Source organism: Drosophila mojavensis, unplaced genomic scaffold (assembly GCF_018153725.1).
Source record: "Drosophila mojavensis isolate 15081-1352.22 unplaced genomic scaffold, ASM1815372v1 contig_81, whole genome shotgun sequence".
NCBI classification, from domain to species: Eukaryota; Metazoa; Arthropoda; class Insecta; order Diptera; family Drosophilidae; genus Drosophila; species Drosophila mojavensis.
Window position 1 is genome coordinate 3,416,873 of NW_025318907.1, and position 20,346 is coordinate 3,437,218.

The 20,346-nt window shown below is 40.0% G+C and overlaps 2 protein-coding genes and 1 non-coding gene across 4 annotated transcripts; 2 read left to right on the top strand and 1 right to left on the bottom strand.

The window, feature by feature from the left end:
* The first annotated feature begins 1,405 nt into the window (after nt 1-1,405).
* Nucleotides 1,406-19,314, top strand: LOC6580624. Its single transcript, XM_002006410.4, has 5 exons — nt 1,406-2,132; nt 10,935-11,031; nt 16,998-17,404; nt 17,465-18,487; nt 18,567-19,314. Exons 2-5 carry the CDS (start codon nt 10,954-10,956, stop codon nt 18,976-18,978), a joined length of 1,920 nt encoding a protein of 639 aa, XP_002006446.2. The 5' UTR covers nt 1,406-2,132; nt 10,935-10,953; the 3' UTR covers nt 18,979-19,314.
* On the bottom strand, nt 4,472-4,543 carry Trnat-ugu. The gene has a single exon. It is a non-coding gene; the product is annotated as a tRNA-Thr (tRNA).
* LOC26528220 (persulfide dioxygenase ETHE1, mitochondrial) lies at nt 13,932-15,935 on the top strand. Of its 2 annotated transcripts, none has more exons than XM_015164327.3 (6): nt 13,932-14,025; nt 14,362-14,782; nt 14,845-14,989; nt 15,062-15,425; nt 15,498-15,616; nt 15,669-15,935. In XM_015164327.3, the coding sequence occupies exons 2-6, from the start codon at nt 14,579-14,581 to the stop codon at nt 15,722-15,724; spliced, it is 888 nt and encodes a 295-aa protein (XP_015019813.1). In that variant the 5' UTR covers nt 13,932-14,025; nt 14,362-14,578; the 3' UTR covers nt 15,725-15,935. The 2 variants fall into 2 exon arrangements, with proteins under 2 accessions (XP_015019813.1, XP_015019814.1); XM_015164328.3 differs by having other exon boundaries at nt 13,938-14,025; nt 14,359-14,782.
* Nucleotides 19,315-20,346: the final 1,032 nt, after the last annotated feature.

The following is a 20,346-nucleotide window of genomic DNA, read 5'->3' on the forward strand; positions in this document are numbered from 1 at the left end:
GTTTACTCTTCTTCTTCCTCTTCTCCTTCTCTATTTTAGACTAAATTTTTTAATGAACCCGCCGCATTCATTGTGCGATGGTTTTGATTTATGGGCGGCAACATTAGCTAATCGAAAGCTTTAAAAACAAACCCACTGCGCGAGGGCAGCCCACTTGAAGCGCGTGCGCGGCATGCGAAAGGACCTTTTGGCATTTTTGGTGCATCCTTTATTTCGGGTTAATTTTTTTCATTTTTTTGATTTATGTCTGTTAGTTGCGCGTCTGGTTTTAATGATTTTTAATGGGCAAATGTAATCAACGCCGACCAGACGCGCAACGCGACTCAACCCCTACACACACAGAGGGGAAGGGTTGCTGTTTGGGTTGTTGTGATCATTTTAATTGACTTTGCGCACGAGCGCGCACTGATCTGTTGTCGTATCTCGATGCCAGAGCCACTTCACAGGGGTACTCCTCTACCCTCTCTCGCCAGTCAATGGGTTTATCGATTTGAAACTAGAACACATTTTGAAGGGCACGGAAATACGCATTTAAGATGTGCATCGTAAAAATCTCAAATCTCGCTGCCAGCTGTCAAAATAAGGAGACGCCTCCTGCCACAGATTCCGCATTCCTCAGCGGCAGGGGGAGTTGCCACAGTAGGATGAAGAGAGTTCAATGCACTGCAATATTATTAACTACAAATATTTCATCAAGTATTCTTCTTCACACAAGTCAAAGGCGAGCGAGCAGGCATCGTCTAGGTCTAGCAATCTGTGCAGCTCTCTTAAGTCCCTCACTCTTCTTTCGAAAAACCCACCACCAAAAAAGTCCCAAAGAGAGAGCGCAGTGTGAGCGCAGAGCGCAGCAGAGCAAATGCATTACTACGAGGGTAGCCAGAAATGTAAGTACAAGCACGATGAAAAATGTTGTTGATATCTTTGAAAACCAAAGCTTAAACTTATTGACAAAAATGTCGTTTAGCCAAACCGGTTATACTAAATTCGCGTAAAAACAAAACATTAACATTCAGAAAACACAAGATGTTTGCCATATTTAAATCAATCAAAAAGTCCATTTTAGTATGAGAAAACACACTCAGTGGTTTGTCATCATGCCGACGAGACGGATATTGCTCAATATGTAGTATTACGCTATTACGCTAAATATGAATTGATTCATTGCTATTACAAGGAATATTTGATGCATCAGCAATAAGTATTTAATAAAGCATAGCGTATCATAATGTGCAACAAACTATAACAGTCATTCACATAAGCGCACTGCATTGTAACGAATAAACTGTTATACTTGCCCTCGCGCAGTCACTCAGCCAGCTAACACTCTCGCTTCCACTGCGCTGCCTCTGCCGGTGCCGCTGCTGCGCTATTGCTCTTGTCGCGGCTGAGCCCATTCAGTCAGTGCTCAAGCAGCCGTCGCGCCAGTCACAACGTAGCGCATGTTCTCTCCGCTCAATCGCTCGCCTCTTTTTCGGTACTCTTTGTGCTTAGCGCCGCGCTCTAATATTTTTCATATTTTCGTATTTCGTATTGTTCTGCTGCGCCTGCGCAACTGCGCTGCTGCGTGAGAAGGAACTGCTGGAAGTGGAACTGGAAGTGCAGTCGTCGCGACGACGCATTTTGTTTATTTGTGTAAATTTCCTGCTTGCCATTGCCAGCGAGGGGGGCGGGGCTGCCAACGGAAATGCAGCGAAAAGGAAATCAAACGTTTGACAAACGGAAATCGAATTGTGCGCGAGTGAGAAATTAATTGAGTCAAATCAAATCAGTAAACGGCGATATTTAAGCAAAAAGCCAAATCAAACAGTACACAACAACAACAAAAAACACATAATAATAATAGTAATATGTATGTGTATGTGTGAGTGTCGGTGTGCGAATAATAACAATAAAGTGAGCCGTGGTTAGTTTCGCTTAGAGTCAACAATAGCCGCTTGCATTGATTTATAGTCCAAGTGTAAATAATTGCCACAAATGAATTCAATTGAATCGAAATTCCTGCATTGATGCGCGATTTGGACATTTTCACAACTGACTCGATATCACGGACACACACACACACACACAAACACACACACGCACACAAAGGCTACGCGGAGCAGCATTTATTGACTGATTTTTTTGACTTTGTGGTAAGTGCAACAATTAACTGCAAATTTAGGCGACCTACAACCAACGATCGCTCTATCGCACTTGACTAATAATTTAAGCACAGCTTGAGCAAAGGTTGTTTTGTCATCTCGAAAGCTAAGTACAGTGCAGCCTGGCTAGAGGCGCACCTTGCAGCAATGATGTGGCAATATGCAAAGCCACTCCTCCTTCTCAAAAAATCACAAAATAAAAGACCGAAATGATTATCATTATGCAATGTTCTGTCAGAGATCTTGCACATGCGCGTTTTAGCTGAAATTATATATTACGAAATTCAGAGAGGTTTGTCTTGGCCACATTTCTATATACTGTACCACATACGTATATTCTGCCTGCCTGTACAGCTAACTCTTTTTGTTCTGCTGCTGCTGCTGCCCTAGACAAAAGAGCTGCCAAAGTTGGTCGGAAAGTAGTTGGTTTATCATAACAATAGAATTGTCTCTTATGGCCTTTCGCAATCCGCAGGGAAAAGGGCAAAGAAAATTGTTAAAAGCTTTTAATTTACGATGCTTACGCCGACTATTAAAACGCGATTTGAATTGCTGATGCTGCTGTTGGCCAACTGCCTGGCTGCCTATAGTAATTAAAAGCTGCTCAGGCAGGCAGATACAAACATACATACATATATGCTATATACAAATATATATTATATATCGATAGCAATTTCATTTGCCGCAAAAACAAATCAAAAGAGTTGAATTCTATCGGAATTCTAATAATATTTCTATCTAGTCTGCCCTTGGCCTCTCTGTATATATAATTACATATGATTTGCTTTGCGGTTGAGTCACAGTGAAGCCAGGTAATTGTAGAACACAATTTGTTGTGGCAGGTAACTAGGTAGCTGGAAGTCGCTGCTCGCGCTGTCTATTTCTCTTGATAGTCTCATTAATTTCTGTAGCGAATGCCTTTGCATTTGAATGACGACAGATTCATTGAAATTCCAAACGGAAAAAAAGGGCTACAGAACCCTTTGGACAGGATGTTGTCTTGTGAGGAGCGAGCGGATTAACATAATTTTTAAGACTTTTCTCTGTTGTTGACTTTGTTTTTCCCCATTTGGCTTTGTCTCTGCGTCTTTCGAAGCCCAATCAACGACTTTTTTCATATGTAAATCTTTCTCTGCGTCTAGACTTGATCTGATCTTTCTCTCTCTCTGTCTCTCTCGCCCAGCAGCTGTTAACGAGTTGAGTGTGCTCAGATTTCAAAACGATTTATAGTTTCACTTTCAATAACAATTAAAAATAAAACCTCTCTCAGCGTGATCTAAATTTACAGATTTCGCTTGCTTTATTGCTATATATATGTATATATACATCCGATCATCAACCATTTGCGCTTTCATTTCGATTGATAACTATAAAGTATTAGTATAGCATAGAAGACTATCTCAACTTTCTAGAGTATCGCTAGCATTTTGATTTGCATAATCGTTTTTTTGCACGGGAAAGACTTTCACGCGACCCAAATGACATTCTAGCTGAACCCATTGGCTTTAATTGTTGGCCAATTATCAGCAGCGGTGTGGCCAGTACTTGCTTCTGTCCAGCTGCCAGCTGCCAGGTGTGCAGCCGCCACACAGCACACCTGGCCTAAACCATATCTCTCTCGAGAGAGCTGAGACCTCGTTCAAAGTCAAAGTTGAAGATGAAGAAATGCTAATTAAAAAAAAAAAAAAGCCAAAAATAAAAACAAAAATGCCAAAAAAAAACGTAAATTTATTTGTGTCAAGACTATTAACTAATTTCTGTAATACTCGCAGCAGCTCCGCTCAGTTTCTCAGTTTTCTTTTTTCGACTGGTCCATTTGCTCAGCTCAGCCTCTATACAGGTGATTATGATGTTATTATCAATGTCGCTTTTGTTGCCATTGTCATATTTATTGTGCCGTTGTTGCTGTTTTGAAACACTTGCGCACACACAGAGTTGACAATTGTCAAGTTTGTTTGGCTCTGGGCGCACGAATTGAAGTCGAAACTGTGCCAAAGGCATTCGTGCAGATAGCCGCATTCATTGAGCACCCAAACCTAAGTAGAGCCGTATCAGAACAGGCAGCTGGACGGAAATACCAAACAAGTGTTGTTTACCTTTATAAAAACACACAAAACCTACAAAGCCATTGTTATTAAAGCCCAATTGTTATTATCAAAAGTCGCTCAAGCAAAAACGCGAAAGAAAACACAATGCATGAATAAATGTTTTTGCTGCTAATGTTAAACACATTATAAATACTTCACTCATTTATAAATATTACTCATTTAAAATATTGATGAATTACAGAAAATAAATACAAAAAATATTTCCCAAACGTTTTTTCGAGTTGCCTCCTGTGAGGATTGAACTCACGACCCCTGGTTTACAAGACCAGTGCTCTGCCACTGAGCTAAAGAGGCGCATACAAGCTTCTTGCCTGATTCACAACAACATTTACGCGAACAGAATTTTTCTTAACAGAACACTGGCAGTGTTAACAGCAGCAGTCGACAGTGGTCATGTTAAATTAACAGCGCCATGTTAATTCAAGCAGTAGCTAACAGAGGCGAACGCATTTGCATTAAATTGACGCGTCATAAACAAACTTTGAGTTAAATGTATTTACGCCTGCCTATTGTTACCTGGCGTGTACGTATTAGAAAACAAAACAGGTGTCATCTCCATTTTAGTAATTGTTGAGAATTATTTGCATTGCTCGTATGGCGACGCACAAGCAAACACAAATTGTGGGCGCACTGAGCTCATCTCGCAGCAATTTGTAGGTGCGCTTCAAAAACAACAAACGACAAACACAATTTGATATATATTGAAATGTTAATAAGTAAGTTATGTGTGTATGTGTACCTGCATATGTTTATATGTATGACAGGCGACGGGCAACACCTCCTCCAATAACAAAACGCGATTCAAATTGGACATTTTATACGTGGGGGCCTGACGTCTCCACAAACATTTCAGTTTAACAACAACAACAACAACAGCGACAACAACAACAACGACAATGATAGAGCAACTGTATAAATGTTATATATGGGTTATGTGTGTATTTTCAAATGGAATTGCCTTTTGAATTCGTGCATTTAATTTGCATAAAAAGCTCATTACAATTTTCGTTCAGTGCAAAGCTCAGCGACGCGTGGGAAGCCTGGAAGTGACGCCTGGAAGATTGGCAGCGATTTCAGCTTTTCACTTTACCCTACACACACACACACACACACACACACACTCATTCACATGAACACACACTCAAGCTAAGCTCAAGTAATTTATTTATGTAATTGTCAACCGATAGCGATCAGCCATAATTCGAATGCATATTTATGGGCAAAGAGAGCAGATCCACTGAGGCGTTTAATTGCTTCGCTCTTTTTCCCAGCCAAATGCCTGCCCATCTAGGCATCAACAGAGACATCAAAGTGGCCATAGAAGCAATCTTCTCTAATGAGAATTTATGTTCAATTAGCAGCGATAATCTGTAACAAAATGTACGCAAAAGCCTTATAAAGTACCTATTTTATATGTTCTTAAGTCTAACAATTTATGGAATAACAAAGAATATATGGTTTAATGTACCAAAGTTGTGACAGAAATTGTAGGTTTATGATAATTTACGTACACTTCAATATTAATTATTAATTTATTTAATAATTTTTAAATATTTAAATATTGTTAAAGTAGCATATTATGATTATGCAAACAAATTTTTAAAGCAAATAAGGCAAATGTACAATTAATAAAGTACTAATATTAACACTATGCCAATGCATCACATTAGTACATTTCAAAGTACTAATTAATGTTTACCTTAAAAAGTACATTATTTAATATATAATATAATATAAAATATTATATATATGTATATATTAATTTAATATTTTACCCAAAGTGAACATAAAACAGCTTTATCCAATAATTAATATACTACTAATCTACCATTATAAGCAATATAAGCTTAAATTAGCGTATATATTGTACATAATAAAACATATTAAAACCTATTTAAATGTACCCAAATAGGCACCAATGTACCATTGCTACCCACTATTCCAGTTCTGTTACATTTCCAGCAAGCACACACAAACACATACACATGTCTGCATAAGTGTGTCATTAAGACTGTGTTTTCAGAGAACTTATCTATCCCACGAGACCTTTCCACTCGATTGACGAGTTCGAGTTCGAGTTCGAGCTCGGGCGACATAGGCGACATCAATTTCAAGATTTGTGACCATTTCTTGAGTTCGTTTTTGGCCAAAGTCAAAGCCAAAGCCAAAGCCAAAGACGCGAATAGGCTAAAGAGCTGTCGCGACCAATAGACCGGAATCTATGACCAACAACAGCAACAACAACGAGTTTCTTTCACCTTGCTGATGTCCCAGTTGCTTGACCAGCGCGTCGCAATCGCCAGAGTCAAAAGCAAATGCAATTTCTGTGTATTTCGACATAAATTTAACAGTACATTTGCAACTAGTTCTTAGATCTTGGACATTACACAGGCCACAAAACTGTTTGGCTGCTTTAGCTTGTTACACCTGTGCCACCGCACCTCTGTGGCCCACCTGAGGTTAAAACACGCTTAAATGTATAAATATATACATATATGTATGTATAAATGTTGAGGTAGATTTTTCTTTTTGTCAAGTTTCTGTTTCACTGTTGACTAACACCGGAAACTGGCTGCCGCTTCACGGCGTGTTAAATGTTGATATGTATATAGAAACGAGAAGTGCTAGAAAAGTTGTACATATTAGATAACAATCTGATATATGTATATTATATAATATACGTAACTTTATTGTTGGCTAAATACGAATGGTACAATAGAAATATTAAATTGAATGATAATAATAAATAATTATCATATAAAGTTTAAAATATTCATGGTGAAAATATCTTAAAACAGTGATACGTAAAACAAAATCCTAAATTTAATGCAATAATCGAAAATGAAAACCGAGGTGAACTATATTTTAGTAAATAGTTGATAGATATTAGAAAATGTTGAGCTAGAAGTTCCAAGATATATTAAGAGTATTAGAATGCTCATTTATATGATTAATCTAAATAAAATAAATATACAAAATTTAAAATATATGTGGCAAATATTTGTTCAGTTCTGTATATATTCTTCCATATATAAAAAAAAACCAATTAAGAAAAACAAAACAAAAAATAAATAAATATTATTTAAAAATTGAAAATGAATATTTGAAAATATATTAAATATTAAATAATATAAATAAAAATGAAATTAAAATATATAATTAATTAAATAATAGTGTAAATTTAATTAAAATGAAGCCCATAAATTTGATTTTTTAAGATCTATTCACATTTTGCATTTTCCTAGCAATTGCGCATTTAATTCCACCCAGAGCTCTTCCGTACTATATACTTTACATTAAACCCATAAAGCCGCCCTCGCCACGAGTATGGCCTGATAATTATCAGGCATAGGCATAAATAAGTACAGAGCTGTGGCTATTTCTTGTGTTTCGTGTTTCTGCTGGTCTTGATCGTGGTCTGGGTCTTGCCATAGTTGCGCTTCAGCGATCACTGCCACGCCCACACGCCTCCTGGGAAAACAGTCGCAATTGGAGTTGCAGTTGCAGTTGCACATGTTGTTGTTGTTGTTCTTATTGAATTGCGAACAGGAGCCCTTGCAGCTCGGACACGCAAATTGTGTACATTATATTCATATATATGTGTATATACTATAAATACATATATAACTATAGTTGGTTGAATGCTCTTCATGCTTGGCTGCAAGAGTTGTTGTTGTTGATGTTGCGCACTTCTCACGCTGCAACAAATTAAGTGGCAAGTGCCAATGGCATTTGAGGAACAAACTCTATTCCCAAATGCCGGCTTCTCTCGAATCTTAGTTACATCGAGTCGCCACATAATTAGGCATTGATGCTAAATTAGATTAATGATGGCGGGGCCTCCACACACATTAGAGACTCGAATTAGGCTACAGCCGGCGACTGGCACATGGAACGTGTCGACCTGCCAGCACGCAAACCCCAGATAGAGAGAGAGAGAGAGAGAGAACAGCCAAGAAGCAAAGCCGCCAACATGCTGATGAAGTTCTAAGCTGAATTTGTTTTACACAATGATCTAGCGCTATGGTAATTAGTATGGCTGACTAATGACTGCCTTGTTTCAGCTCCCCAACCCAAGGAAGTTCACTCGAAATAGCACAATGTCAAAAATGATCTTGTCTACACACAGACAGAGATAGAGAGAGACAAAGAGAGAGAGAGCGAAAGATACACCACAATGCCACAGCCACTGATTCGAGTACCTGCGGTCGGCAGCAGGTGTTTTCTGCACCCCACACAAGTCTCCGACTCAAGGTCTTGAAGCTGTGCAAAATCTGTGTCAAAATTCATATTCACGAATTCATGAGTTTGTCAAGTGGGATTATGAATTAGTCAAACTATGTTGCCTTCATTAGGCACAGACTGCAAGCCTGGCCAAACTTTTTCTGCTCTGCTGTGTGTTCACGTCTCGAATCAATAGTTCGATTTGCGGTTCACGTGCGCAATCACTAGTTCCATTGGTTGATTCGAAATCAGAAGGATTTTCACTGTTAAATTAATATTTATCTATTGATTGATTGAATTGTTCTTAGTAATCTCTGTCAATCTGTGCCTATTATATTCGCTTTTTCCCTATGCCTGTCATTTCTTGACCGTCATGTCTCTGCCTCTCTGTCTCCCAGTGTATTTGTATCGTCTTACACTACCTGTCTCCGTCTCACTTCATATGGTTCTCTGTTTCTTTATATTTCTTTGTCTCTGGTTGGTTTTCTCTCTCCCATTTTCTCTCTCTGTCCTTCAATCACTCTTGTCTTTCAATGTCTTTCTCTTTCTCCCTCTCTGTCTTTCAATATCTATTTCTCTCTCTCTCTGTCTTTCTTTTTGTCTTTTTTCTCTTTCGCCATGTCTGTCTCTCGCTCCAATTCATTCTCTCTCTCTCTCTATCTCTCTCTCTGTGACACTCGGTGTGTCTCCAAGTGTCTTTTCATATGTTCTCAGTAATCTCTTTCAGTCTTCCTTCGTCTGTTTGCCATACACCCTCTATCGGACTCTCTCTATCAATCTCTCTAAGCATTTCTCTCTATATAGATTTATCTCTTTATATTTCTCTCTATCTATACATATGCATATGTATCTTACACTCCGTTTGTTTCTCTCACACACTTTTGCACCCTATATATCCCTTCCCCTTCCTCTGCGCCTCCCCGCCTTCTTTGTCCTTCCTTATCACGCTGCCTTGAGACATGGACAAGCACTGAAATCTTGTGCCGCATTTGTAACAAAGTTACATACAAATTTCTGTTGTCTGCTCGCCCTGCTGCGTCTATGACAATCTATGAATGCTTTGTCTTTGTTTTTGTCTTTGTTTTTTATGCGCTTTCAGAGGCAGCCGCCGCAGAAAAACACAACAAGTGAAAAGCACAAAGGCAACAGATGCCGCCGCATTAGGTAATGTGATCTATGCAACAACAACAACAACAACAACTACAACAGTAACAGCAGTTGTAGTTGTAGCTGTAGCTGGGAGATACATAGCGAAGGCTGCGTATCTATGTATCTGTGTATCTGCATATCGAATGCATATCTTTGTCTTTCACAAAGACCTGCGAGTGTTGTATGTTGTATGTTGTATGTTGTATGTTCAGTGCGCATCTGAGCGAGTGCGATAAGTATCTGCAGCACCGAAAGTGCGTGTTGCTGATGAAAGTTGCAACTGCCTGTGGCCTGTGGCCTCTGGCTGTCGCTGTGGTTGCAACTGTTGCCCTAACGGAACATTGCCTTACAGCGCATTTGCATGTCATTATGAGGTAGAAGAAGAAGAGGAAGAACCTTTCTAGCGATGCAAAGCTGTCAAGTATCTGTTCAAGTCATATTCATATTCAATGGGAGAACTGAGTGAAGCATATCATGCAAAGCTGAGAGCTGAGCACTGAGAGCTAATTAAACTGACTCTCAATGAGACGCGCTACAAAACTGTAACATGCCAAAGTAGTTAAAGCCGACGAACCGAAAATTGCGAACAGTCGCGAGTTCGAGAACCCAAGACTGAAGACTGAAGACTGAAGAACGAAGACAAGCTCAACTCCCTCTGGCTCAGCTGGCAATTGTTTTTGCCCAACGTTGCGGAACGCAAATTAAAGTGACTCTGAAGTGCCACAGCTCGCTTGGGCGCTTGGGCACTTGGGACCTGGACGACTGTCAACTTGCCACAATCTTCGAGTCGAGCTAGGGTTCAGAGTGTAACCCTAACCACTGCTGAGCTGTTATTAACGACCCAAGCAGAGAGTCTAAAATGGAAAAGAGGAAGATTTTAACTAGCCAAGATATTGAATACGAAAAGAGAGGGTATATCTAAGCAGAGATCGTAAAAGTGAAGAAGAGTCCATTGCCATCTATTAAGCTGTAATTGTCTGGCATAAAAAGACTCTAGAACAAGAACAAAGAAAGTCTAGTGGAGGGGAGGGATAAGCTCTATAAGAAATGTCCAAGAACTGTAATATATAGTTATGTTCTTAAGTAAATTAACAAAGATACTAAGACTCCATCTACTGTGGCTCATAACAACGATCTTTTACATACATATCTATATACCTGGACATCGGAGGTCCTGGAACTTAAAATATATATTCTCAAATCAATAACAAAGAGTTCATCTACCTCCTATGTACTCATCTTTTTTAAATATTTTCATATATTATAATGTTATATAATACCTTAATAATAATCCAATTTTCTCTCTTTGCAGACAGACGTCCCCCACAATTATGGACACCGGAAGCGTGGTTAGCGAACCGATTTCCGCGCATCATCGCGCCTTTGCCAAACAGAAATCGGCCTCGATGGTAAGTTCATGCGTTAGTTCAACTCGTTGTAAATATTATAAATCATGCACATAGCGCCCTATTGTCTAATTCGATGATATAAGCGCGCAACTAGCTAATTAGCCTTAGACACGCAGGCGAAGCCGCCATTTGCCATATAGCCATATATCATATCAGAGCTCAGCTGAGCTCAACTCAGCTCGGCTCAGCATCAAATACTTTACATAATTTCACGCTAGAAAGTTGTTCAAATTGAAATTCACAAAGCAAAAATACAAGTACAACATGCAACACGATCAACACATATATATATATATTTATATATACAAAATATAAAAGTCTAATCTCCATTGAATACATTGGCAAAAACTTTACACTAACAGCAGCTATTAAATTGTTAATGCATCGTAATGCATTTTTAAGCAACACTTTCCCAACAGATCTTCGAAATTGTTAATCATTCGCCAAAGCATCTGAAGAAGCTTCAAATTCGTATTATCTGTTTGTTCACACCTCGAGAGCCGGTTGCGAATGCGAATGCTACAATCGAAATTTTCACAATTTATGATTTTATCTTTGTCATTCAACATAATGATTGAGCATGATATCATCTGTGACTATATAACAGCACTATCCATACTAAGTTCTAAGAACGAAAAACTGTTTTTCAACTAAGTAAAATACCAAAGCTAATGATAAACTTCCGATACCTATAAATATGAATATACGTCTATATGTGATATACATACATCTTTCAGTTATATTTCAGTTAGCTCTTATATTATTAAGATTTCTTTAGACGTTTAGTCTGTTTTCATTTATCATATTAACTGTTCTATAGAGTTGTTACTGCTTATATATACAGAGTAACCATATTTCCTAGACACCAACTCAAATACGAGTTTCTATTGTCTATTGTCATTTGCTTGGTATCTGGCATGAGTCTATATAAACTATAAATAAAGAATACTCTCAAATATTTGTATTGTCTCAATTAATTTAAATATATACAAAAGGTTGGCATAAAGTTATACCTGTCTCTCTTTAAAGGCACATAAATTTGATGCTAGCTTAGACTCTTATCTTGTCTTCATTCAAATTAAACATATAAACATATTTTAAATTAGACACACATAAACTTAATACATTCATAGAAAACTCTACTTCTTATATGCCCATTTGCACATTTTTGGACGAGTATGAAGCCTAAAAAGAACATGTAAGCAAAATGTTTCGTGTAGAAATTTTCGCAACTACAACTAAATCAATGTAGCTAAAAATGTTGCTATTAATGCCTTATCACGATGAGTTACTAAATATCTGACAGATTATTTTATGTTAGCTTTCAGTTGATTTACAGCAACATGAAGCTGTTAAGTTTCATGTAAATTCTGTAAAGTACATACACGCTTGCGTATGTAGTGCTGTTAAAGAGCATAGCCTGAACAGAGCGTGTTAAGTAAACAGGCGAAGCAGTGCAAAGCAGTGCAATGCAACAGGAAGCAAGGAGTCCACAGTAAATGTTAAAATAGTGCTTATTGGCTAATAAACAGATCTTTAAGCATATAAAATACTTACAATAAACATTTTTTATAATATATCTATATACAAATATATATTTTAATTCCGACATAATAAGATATTAAAACATCTAAAATATTTCTTAAAATACATATAAAATTTTCTAAAAGATTTTTATAATTTCTATGTAACATCATATTTTAAGTAGACACTTTGCTGTAATAACTTTAATAGACGTGATTATTACTCCCACCATATCAAATGTTGTTGACTAATAATAATATCTGTAGGCGGCCATAAAATCTTGGCTTATATTACCAATAGATAACGAGTCTATTTCCGTTAAAGAAAAGGCACACATACCTGACTTTCCATACATCTAGACATGGAAAAAAAAAATAAATGGTTGAGCAGTCATCCATACATATAACTAAAAAAATATAACATACACAACTGTAAAAGACTCTTCTATTGAAGCACTTTCACTCGCAGCCAAATAGATTGAAAGCAACAGCAATTTATGAGTATTTTTCTTTTCTCATTTCTTTCGCTATTTAGTATTGATGAGGGCCGTTAAATGGGCGGCGCACTGGTCATAAGAAATAAATTTGGAAATGAAGTAATACTAAAAATATACCACAATATATACAAAAACCATATATACAATATCTATTATATAGAAGTCAATGAACTTCGGCGATTGTTGTATATAAGTAACAACCGAAGAAACAAATAAGACCACTAGAACCTTTCATTTGTATCGCAAATTTCTGAATTTGTAAAAATGCTCTATTATTTTCATCTGTTAAATTCATATTCAATTCTGAAAATCTAATTTGAATAACTTACAATTGTGTTGCTATTTAATTTTTTCTCAGCTGCATGACATTATATCTTATCCAATTTAACATCCCTCATGGTAATTTACACCCTTTCGATGACAATATACGCTCAATTAATTTCTTCCACAAAATTACTTCAATTATTCATCAACTCACCGTTAGAAGATGAAGAAAAAAATATGTGGTTCAAAGTTGCAACTGTTGAGAAATTATTGTAATTTAAGAGTGTAAAAAACCAACCGAAATGCCAGGAAGTTCTCACGTTCAGACTGGACATTGTCCGGTCCTTTGAGAATATTACAAGATAAGGGTTTATATTCGTATGAGGCTAGGTAGGGTACATTTGGTGGTTGTTTCTGCGAGTGCATTCGAGAATCGTCTTAACGATCTTTTTTGCCGGCTTTTTCTTGCCGCTTCTGCTTTGTTGTTTGTTTCGTTAAGTTTGGCTGCCGCTGGGCACGTAGTCGTAGCCGAAAAGCTTTCATTGCGTCATCGACAGCAGCAACAGGTTAGGCGCGCTCTGTGCAATGGCACCAACACATAAAAGCTCGACACTACTATGAAAAGCTTTTAGTTGACGAAAGAACCTACGCGTGCCAACAGCTGTTTTTTGTTGCGACAGCTTTCTTTAGTTATCATACGCAATTTATTTGTGAGTTGTGTCATTCTTAAGAAATGTTTGTAAACGAATGATTTGTTTTTATTGCTCGCTAAATGTGTTTACGATTGTAATATAAAACGGCAATCGTGCTGTGAAAACAATAAAATGAATAGAATTGTCACATATATCATATACATATGTATGTATATGTATATACACACGCGCACACAGTGCTCTATTAGCGATTCATTAAATAGGATTAACCGTAAAGCTAGCTAAGTCAGCTAATCAAGCTAACTTTTCTGGTATATCATCGTTTGCAAACATTTCGCTAATTTATCTATTCACAGTTCAATACACATGTGCTTATCTCTCTACATTTAGCAGAAGTAAACATATGACGATTTGCTCCATAACAGTGCGACCGGCATAACAATAAACCAACGAGAGCTTTAAGCACAAGCTTAAGCTACTGCAACAAAGCACACACACAAAAATACACATACATACGAAGGCAAGCGCACGCACGCCTCGTAAGTGAATTGTTATTGTAGCCGAACCCGAATTCCTCTTCCCACTGCGTGATTTGACGAACTTTAGTGAAATGCGAATCGCAAGTGTCAGTCTGCTCTCAGCTTTCGTTCGGCTACCTTCGTTGATACGCGCTAGCGCCACAGCTAAACTACCTGCCTCCGCTCCAATTAAAAGCTACTGCGCAGCTATTTCACCAGGATCGCTGCACAGTCAATCAGCTGTAATGAGTCTGCCCGAGCGTAAACCCTTCTCAGCGGATTTCTTCTTTCGGCAAGTGCGTAGAAATGCGTTGACTGAGCGTTTAGGTAGCTGCTCTAATTAGAATGTCTCCAACAGCTGTTCGACACTGAGAGCAGCACCTATAGCTACCTGCTGGCCGATACTAGCTCCGGTGAGGCCGTCATCATTGATCCCGTGCTGGAGCAGGCCAAGCGCGATGCACAGCTCGTAAAAGATCTCGGCTTCAAGCTGAAATACGCGAGTAAGTGAATGTGAGGTGAATTCACCGAATTCATCCACTGACCACAAAGCCACCCAATTGATTTCTCCCCAGTCAACACACACATGCATGCCGACCACATAACGGGCAGCGGCTGGCTGCGTCAGCTAACGGGCTGTCAGTCGGTGATTGCAGCGGCCAGTGGAGCCAAGGCGGATCGGCATATCGCGGAAGGGGATCGCATCGATTTCGGCCGACACTCGATCGATACGCTGGCCACGCCCGGCCACACCAATGGCTGCATGAGCTACGTCATCAAGGAGCAGGGCTGTGTGTTCACCGGAGACACGCTGCTGATCCGTGGTTGCGGGCGCACCGATTTCCAAGAGGGCAGTCCCAAGAGTCTCTATGAGAATGTGCACGCCAAGATCTTTAGCTTGCCGGAAAACTTTCGCATCTATCCGGCGCACGACTACAAGTGAGTTTACGGCGATTTGCCATATGCCACTGCCATTTGCCAGCCGGATAATGAGTATGCTTGTGCTTACAGAGGTCAGCTCGAGAGCAGCGTGTGGGAGGAGAAGCGCTACAATCCGCGCCTCACCAAAACCCTCGAACAATTCATCGAGATCATGGAAAATCTCAATTTGCCGTATCCCAAGAAAATCGGTAAACAAATCGAATGTTGAGACAATAGCAAACTCATGGGTATTTCTTTTAGATGCTTCGCTGCCAGCCAACCGGGAGTGTGGTGTATACGATATACCCAAGGAGTAGTACTGGTACTTGAGTGATATAAAGCATTTAGTATCTACTCTACACGGAAAACTCTTTGAAGGGGAAAGGAACTGCTCAAAAACTGTCTAGGCTTATGATTTATACTCCGACTGTAATCAACACTTACTTTTCCGGTTTCTTACTTTAAATACCAACTATGTATTAGAGTGTACATGAAGTTATAAATAAATACATATCTATAATAAGTCTATTTCTAAATGTTTTAATATGCAAAATACAAAATTCTTGAAGATTTGAATCAATATTAAAGCTATAGTTGATATATCTATTTACTATAGAATTATCTATGTATTATTATTTGGCGTAACCCTTACCACCCTATAATTGTTGTCGTGTGTGCCTCTTATCAAAAATTTATACAACTGCTATCGCTCGCTTGGTCAAAAATCAAGTGTTTGGGTGGGGTAATGGACCTAGACCTGTGCATGTCTCTATGCTTTTTGACATTGTATTCATATCAAATTTAATCGATATTAATTATAAATAGTACACACAAGCTGCTGACCTAGCAAAGGACATATAAACTTACAGTTAATGAAAAACCAACAATTAAATAATTTTTGTTAACCTCCCCCAATGGACTGGAGTTACGACTCTTGAGCCTTGGGGGCAAACTAAACTCTTCTGTAATAAATGTTTCCTGGATGTGTTGAACGTATTCCTAAGTAGTTCCTATACTGATGAGCATAGTCTGAAAGAGTATATTGGCTTTCGTTCAAGAGTTCATTTTAAAGAAAATGCAAATATCCCGTTTGAAAACAATGGTTACGATTCACACCTATAGAACCAAGTTTTTAGGATCATCTGCCTTTTATCGAAATAACACATTCCTCAGCTTTAGAGCTTAAACTAAATCAATGTTTATTTAAATTAATATATAAATATATTAATACATTATATGTAGTATAAAGTTTTTATTTTAGTATACTTAATTGATTATGCGAAAATCTATTAGGCAATGTTAATCATATAATTGATACTTTCTAATGATTCCATTCAATCTATGATACATAACACACTCTTTTCATGCAAATCTACACTAAGCTGAAATAAATTCTCTTTCTATCTCATATAAGAGAGACCCCATCATATGATATAATTACATTATTGGATTTTCTTCTTAAATGATATAAAATGAGTAATGTGCAAATGCAGTTCTCAATTCAATTCACATATGGAGCTTAGATTCCCTAGACTCCTACTTAATTCTCATTAATTTAATCCCTCTATCCACTTTCTCGCTCCCTTGCAGACCATACTCAATCCAAAGAGCTGCGCCAGTGCGGCCAAGTACAGTCTGCACGCGGCGTCCGAGAACAATCACGAGACGCAGCTGCATTTGAGCAGCGCCTCGTCGCATTGCTCCACCACGGGCAGGAGGCGCAAGGGCGGATCTCTAGGCGGAACACTCTCCTCTCGCTCCACACGCAGCGAGTCGAAGGAGTTGCGCTCTGCGCTGCAGGATCGCGAGGCTGTCATCCAGAACTTGCGCATTCAGCTCTGTCTGGGCAAGCTGCCCCGCCCCAGTGGCCCGCCCCTCGATGAGTCTGAGAAGCCAGCGGCGGAGCACAAATTGAATCGCCTGAAGGCTGAGGCGGAGAACAAACGCATCAAAATCAAGAATTTGAAGAGTGCACTGGAGAAGCTTGATATAACAGAGTGAGTGAACTGAGCCAAAGTAATCCCTACAGCCTACTGACTTCTCCCTCTCTTCCGTAGTAATATAGACATACGAATCCGGCAGGCGGAACTGGAGTATGCATTGGGCCGTGAGGAGCTGCAGATGCTCTCGATTGTGGAGGAGGCGCGTGCGCTGCAGGCTCGCCTGGAGAAGTCCAAGCCGGAGGCACAAACGCTCTACAACATTATTAGCTCCGGCGTAACATTGAGTCTGCACGCCGTACATGCCACAACCGGCCGCTGGGCGGCCCAGCAGCGGCCCGATCAGCCGGGCTTCTTTGTGGAATGGGCCCTCGAGGGCGACGGACTGTACAAGGGGGATCGCATACTGGAGATCAATGGACGACTCGTGACTAGCAAGACCAAAGAGGAGCTGCAGAAGCACGTGGGCAACTCGGGCAAGTGCCAGATGGTGGTGCTGCGCAAGAAGTCTGTGCCCATACCACAAAAGCAGCTGGACCAGGAGAAGGAGAACAACATGCGTCTACAGCATCGCATCTCCTACCTGGAAGAGCAAGTGCGCGAGCTGCAGACAGTGAAGGAGCAACAGCAGCAGCAGCAACTCCAATCCCAGCAGTCGAAGCAACAATTGTCCACACAATCGAATAATGCACATGTGACCAGCATAAGCATATCGTCGCCAGCGTCGCCCTCGACGCCGCCGGACAAGCCGCTGATCTTCCAGCGGGGCAACTACATCACGACGCTCGTGGGCGGCAAACCGATTGAGCTGGTGGGCGACGAGATGCTGCCGCCGTCGCATGTCACCAAGACGCTGATCAAGGAGAACACCCATATCGATCTGCGCGAACGCCTGCCCCAGTCGCATCTGTATACGATGCCGTCCAAGTCGCTGTCCGCCTCCAAGATATCCATCAACAGCGACTCGGCCTACATGCAGCAGCCGCAGAAGCGGGAGAAGGAGCGCCAGCGCGAGCGACACGAGCGCAACAGGGAGCGGGAGAGACCGCGGGATGCACTGCAGCAGCAGCAGCAGCTGCACAGGGAGCACATCATGAGCACGCATGCGCGCAGCGTGGAGCATCTCAATCAATACAATGGGTAAGAATGAACAGAAGATGCTGATTAAGATCCACCTATAAATATACTAACGGAACTCTCCTTTCATCTCCCCCTTTAGTCTGGAACGTCGCCGTGACACGCCCCGCCAGCACGAGGCGCAAACCCTGCGTCCAACTCGCCTGCCCAGCGACGTGCGCAGCGTAAAGTCGCTCGACTTTGACAGCGAAAACGAATCGAAACCCTCGACGGGCAGCCGCGCCGTCCATCGACCCACGCCGCCCAAGAAGCCGCTGCGTCTGTCGCTGCAGCGCGCCCAGAGCCTGCAGACTGTGGAGCTGAATCCCAGCTCGGAGCATGTGGATCGCAAGCGGCCCATGAAGCGCGTCCATCACAACAGCAGCGCCAGCGGCGGCTCCTCGCCCAGCGAAGAGAGCCAGAGCCAGAGCCAGGTGCAGGGTCAAGCCGCAACTCTCATCGAGAACTGCAGTCCCATGCACACAGCCTCCCTTGGCAGGCACAAGCTCATCTGAGCCGTAATCCCCACTGGGACTTAGATTATATACAAATATTTTATTGGAGCAACAGCTGCGCTGCAGCTGTCGAACCCAACAGGCGGACATGTGCAACAAGAAACCTAAATTAAATTGTAATTTGTGAAATTTTATCATAAACATAGAATTCCACGTATAGCTGTAGCTATATCTATACCTAAATCTCTATCTATATAAATGTATATGTATCTATATGTATGTATGACTTTTGCACTTACCAGAGCTCATCATTATCGGCTTGGTCGAGACAAGATTCTATCCAAACTCTATTAGCACAATTCCATTCTGTAAATACACGACTGTTTGCATTCTAAATCAATGGATTTTATTTATTTTTCGGAATGGATAAATTGATAGAAAATTCTTCGAATGACTTTGAATATATTTTTAGGCTGTCAAACTTTACTTTCAAAATAAAAGGTAATGTGATGTATTATAAAATGAGCACATATATGTATGAGGAATTTATCGCATATACATATGTATGTGGGTCAGATAAGATTAGATTTTAGCCCACAAGCAAATAACACTTTGTATCGCCAAAAACTATTTAGATGGCTAATCGGTCTTTATAGTGCTCTATTAACTGATAAATGATATGTAATATTCAAAGAATTACTCTTCAGTATTACAGATGCGCTAGAAATATGTTATATTTATGTATAATAATTTTTCGTCAATTCAAAATTGCATCATCTGGGGTCAGTGCAAGACAGAAACTCATTTAGCTTAACTTATTTTAAAATATTCTCAATTTTGTAATTTCATAGCGAAGCGCACGATCATATTGCTTCATTCATAATATATTTGCATATGATAAGTATTTGAATGGAACTCACGTAGTCGTGTTTGGCGCTCACGTTGTATAACACTGGAATACTCGAATACTTGAATAAATATTATTGTTTTAGCATAACAGCATTTCAATACAGGCAGAGCTGATAAGCCAAAGGCAGCGAGAGAGACAGAGCGAGTGCAGGAGATAAACAAAAATAATGTTAGATAAAATTCCATAATCGTGTAAAACTGCAAGTGAGAAGAGAGTGTATTCTAACAACGGTTGAGCGAAAGGCAAACAGAAAGAGAAAGAGAGCGAGAGAGAGAGCAGCAAAGTGAGTTAACGAAAATGCACTGAGCGCAGGTAGCGCATTCTAACTATTATAAACATAGAAGATGAGCATGAGCGCAAAAGAGAAAGAACTAGTGAGAGCGTATAACAGGAGGATGACTGAACGATAGCGCACGATCGTTGTTCGTGTCTTGACAGCCACAACGTTACCGTTGACGTCGACGTCAGCGCCGGCGTCGGCGCTAGCGCTGGCATCACAAGTACTCTCAGACTCGACT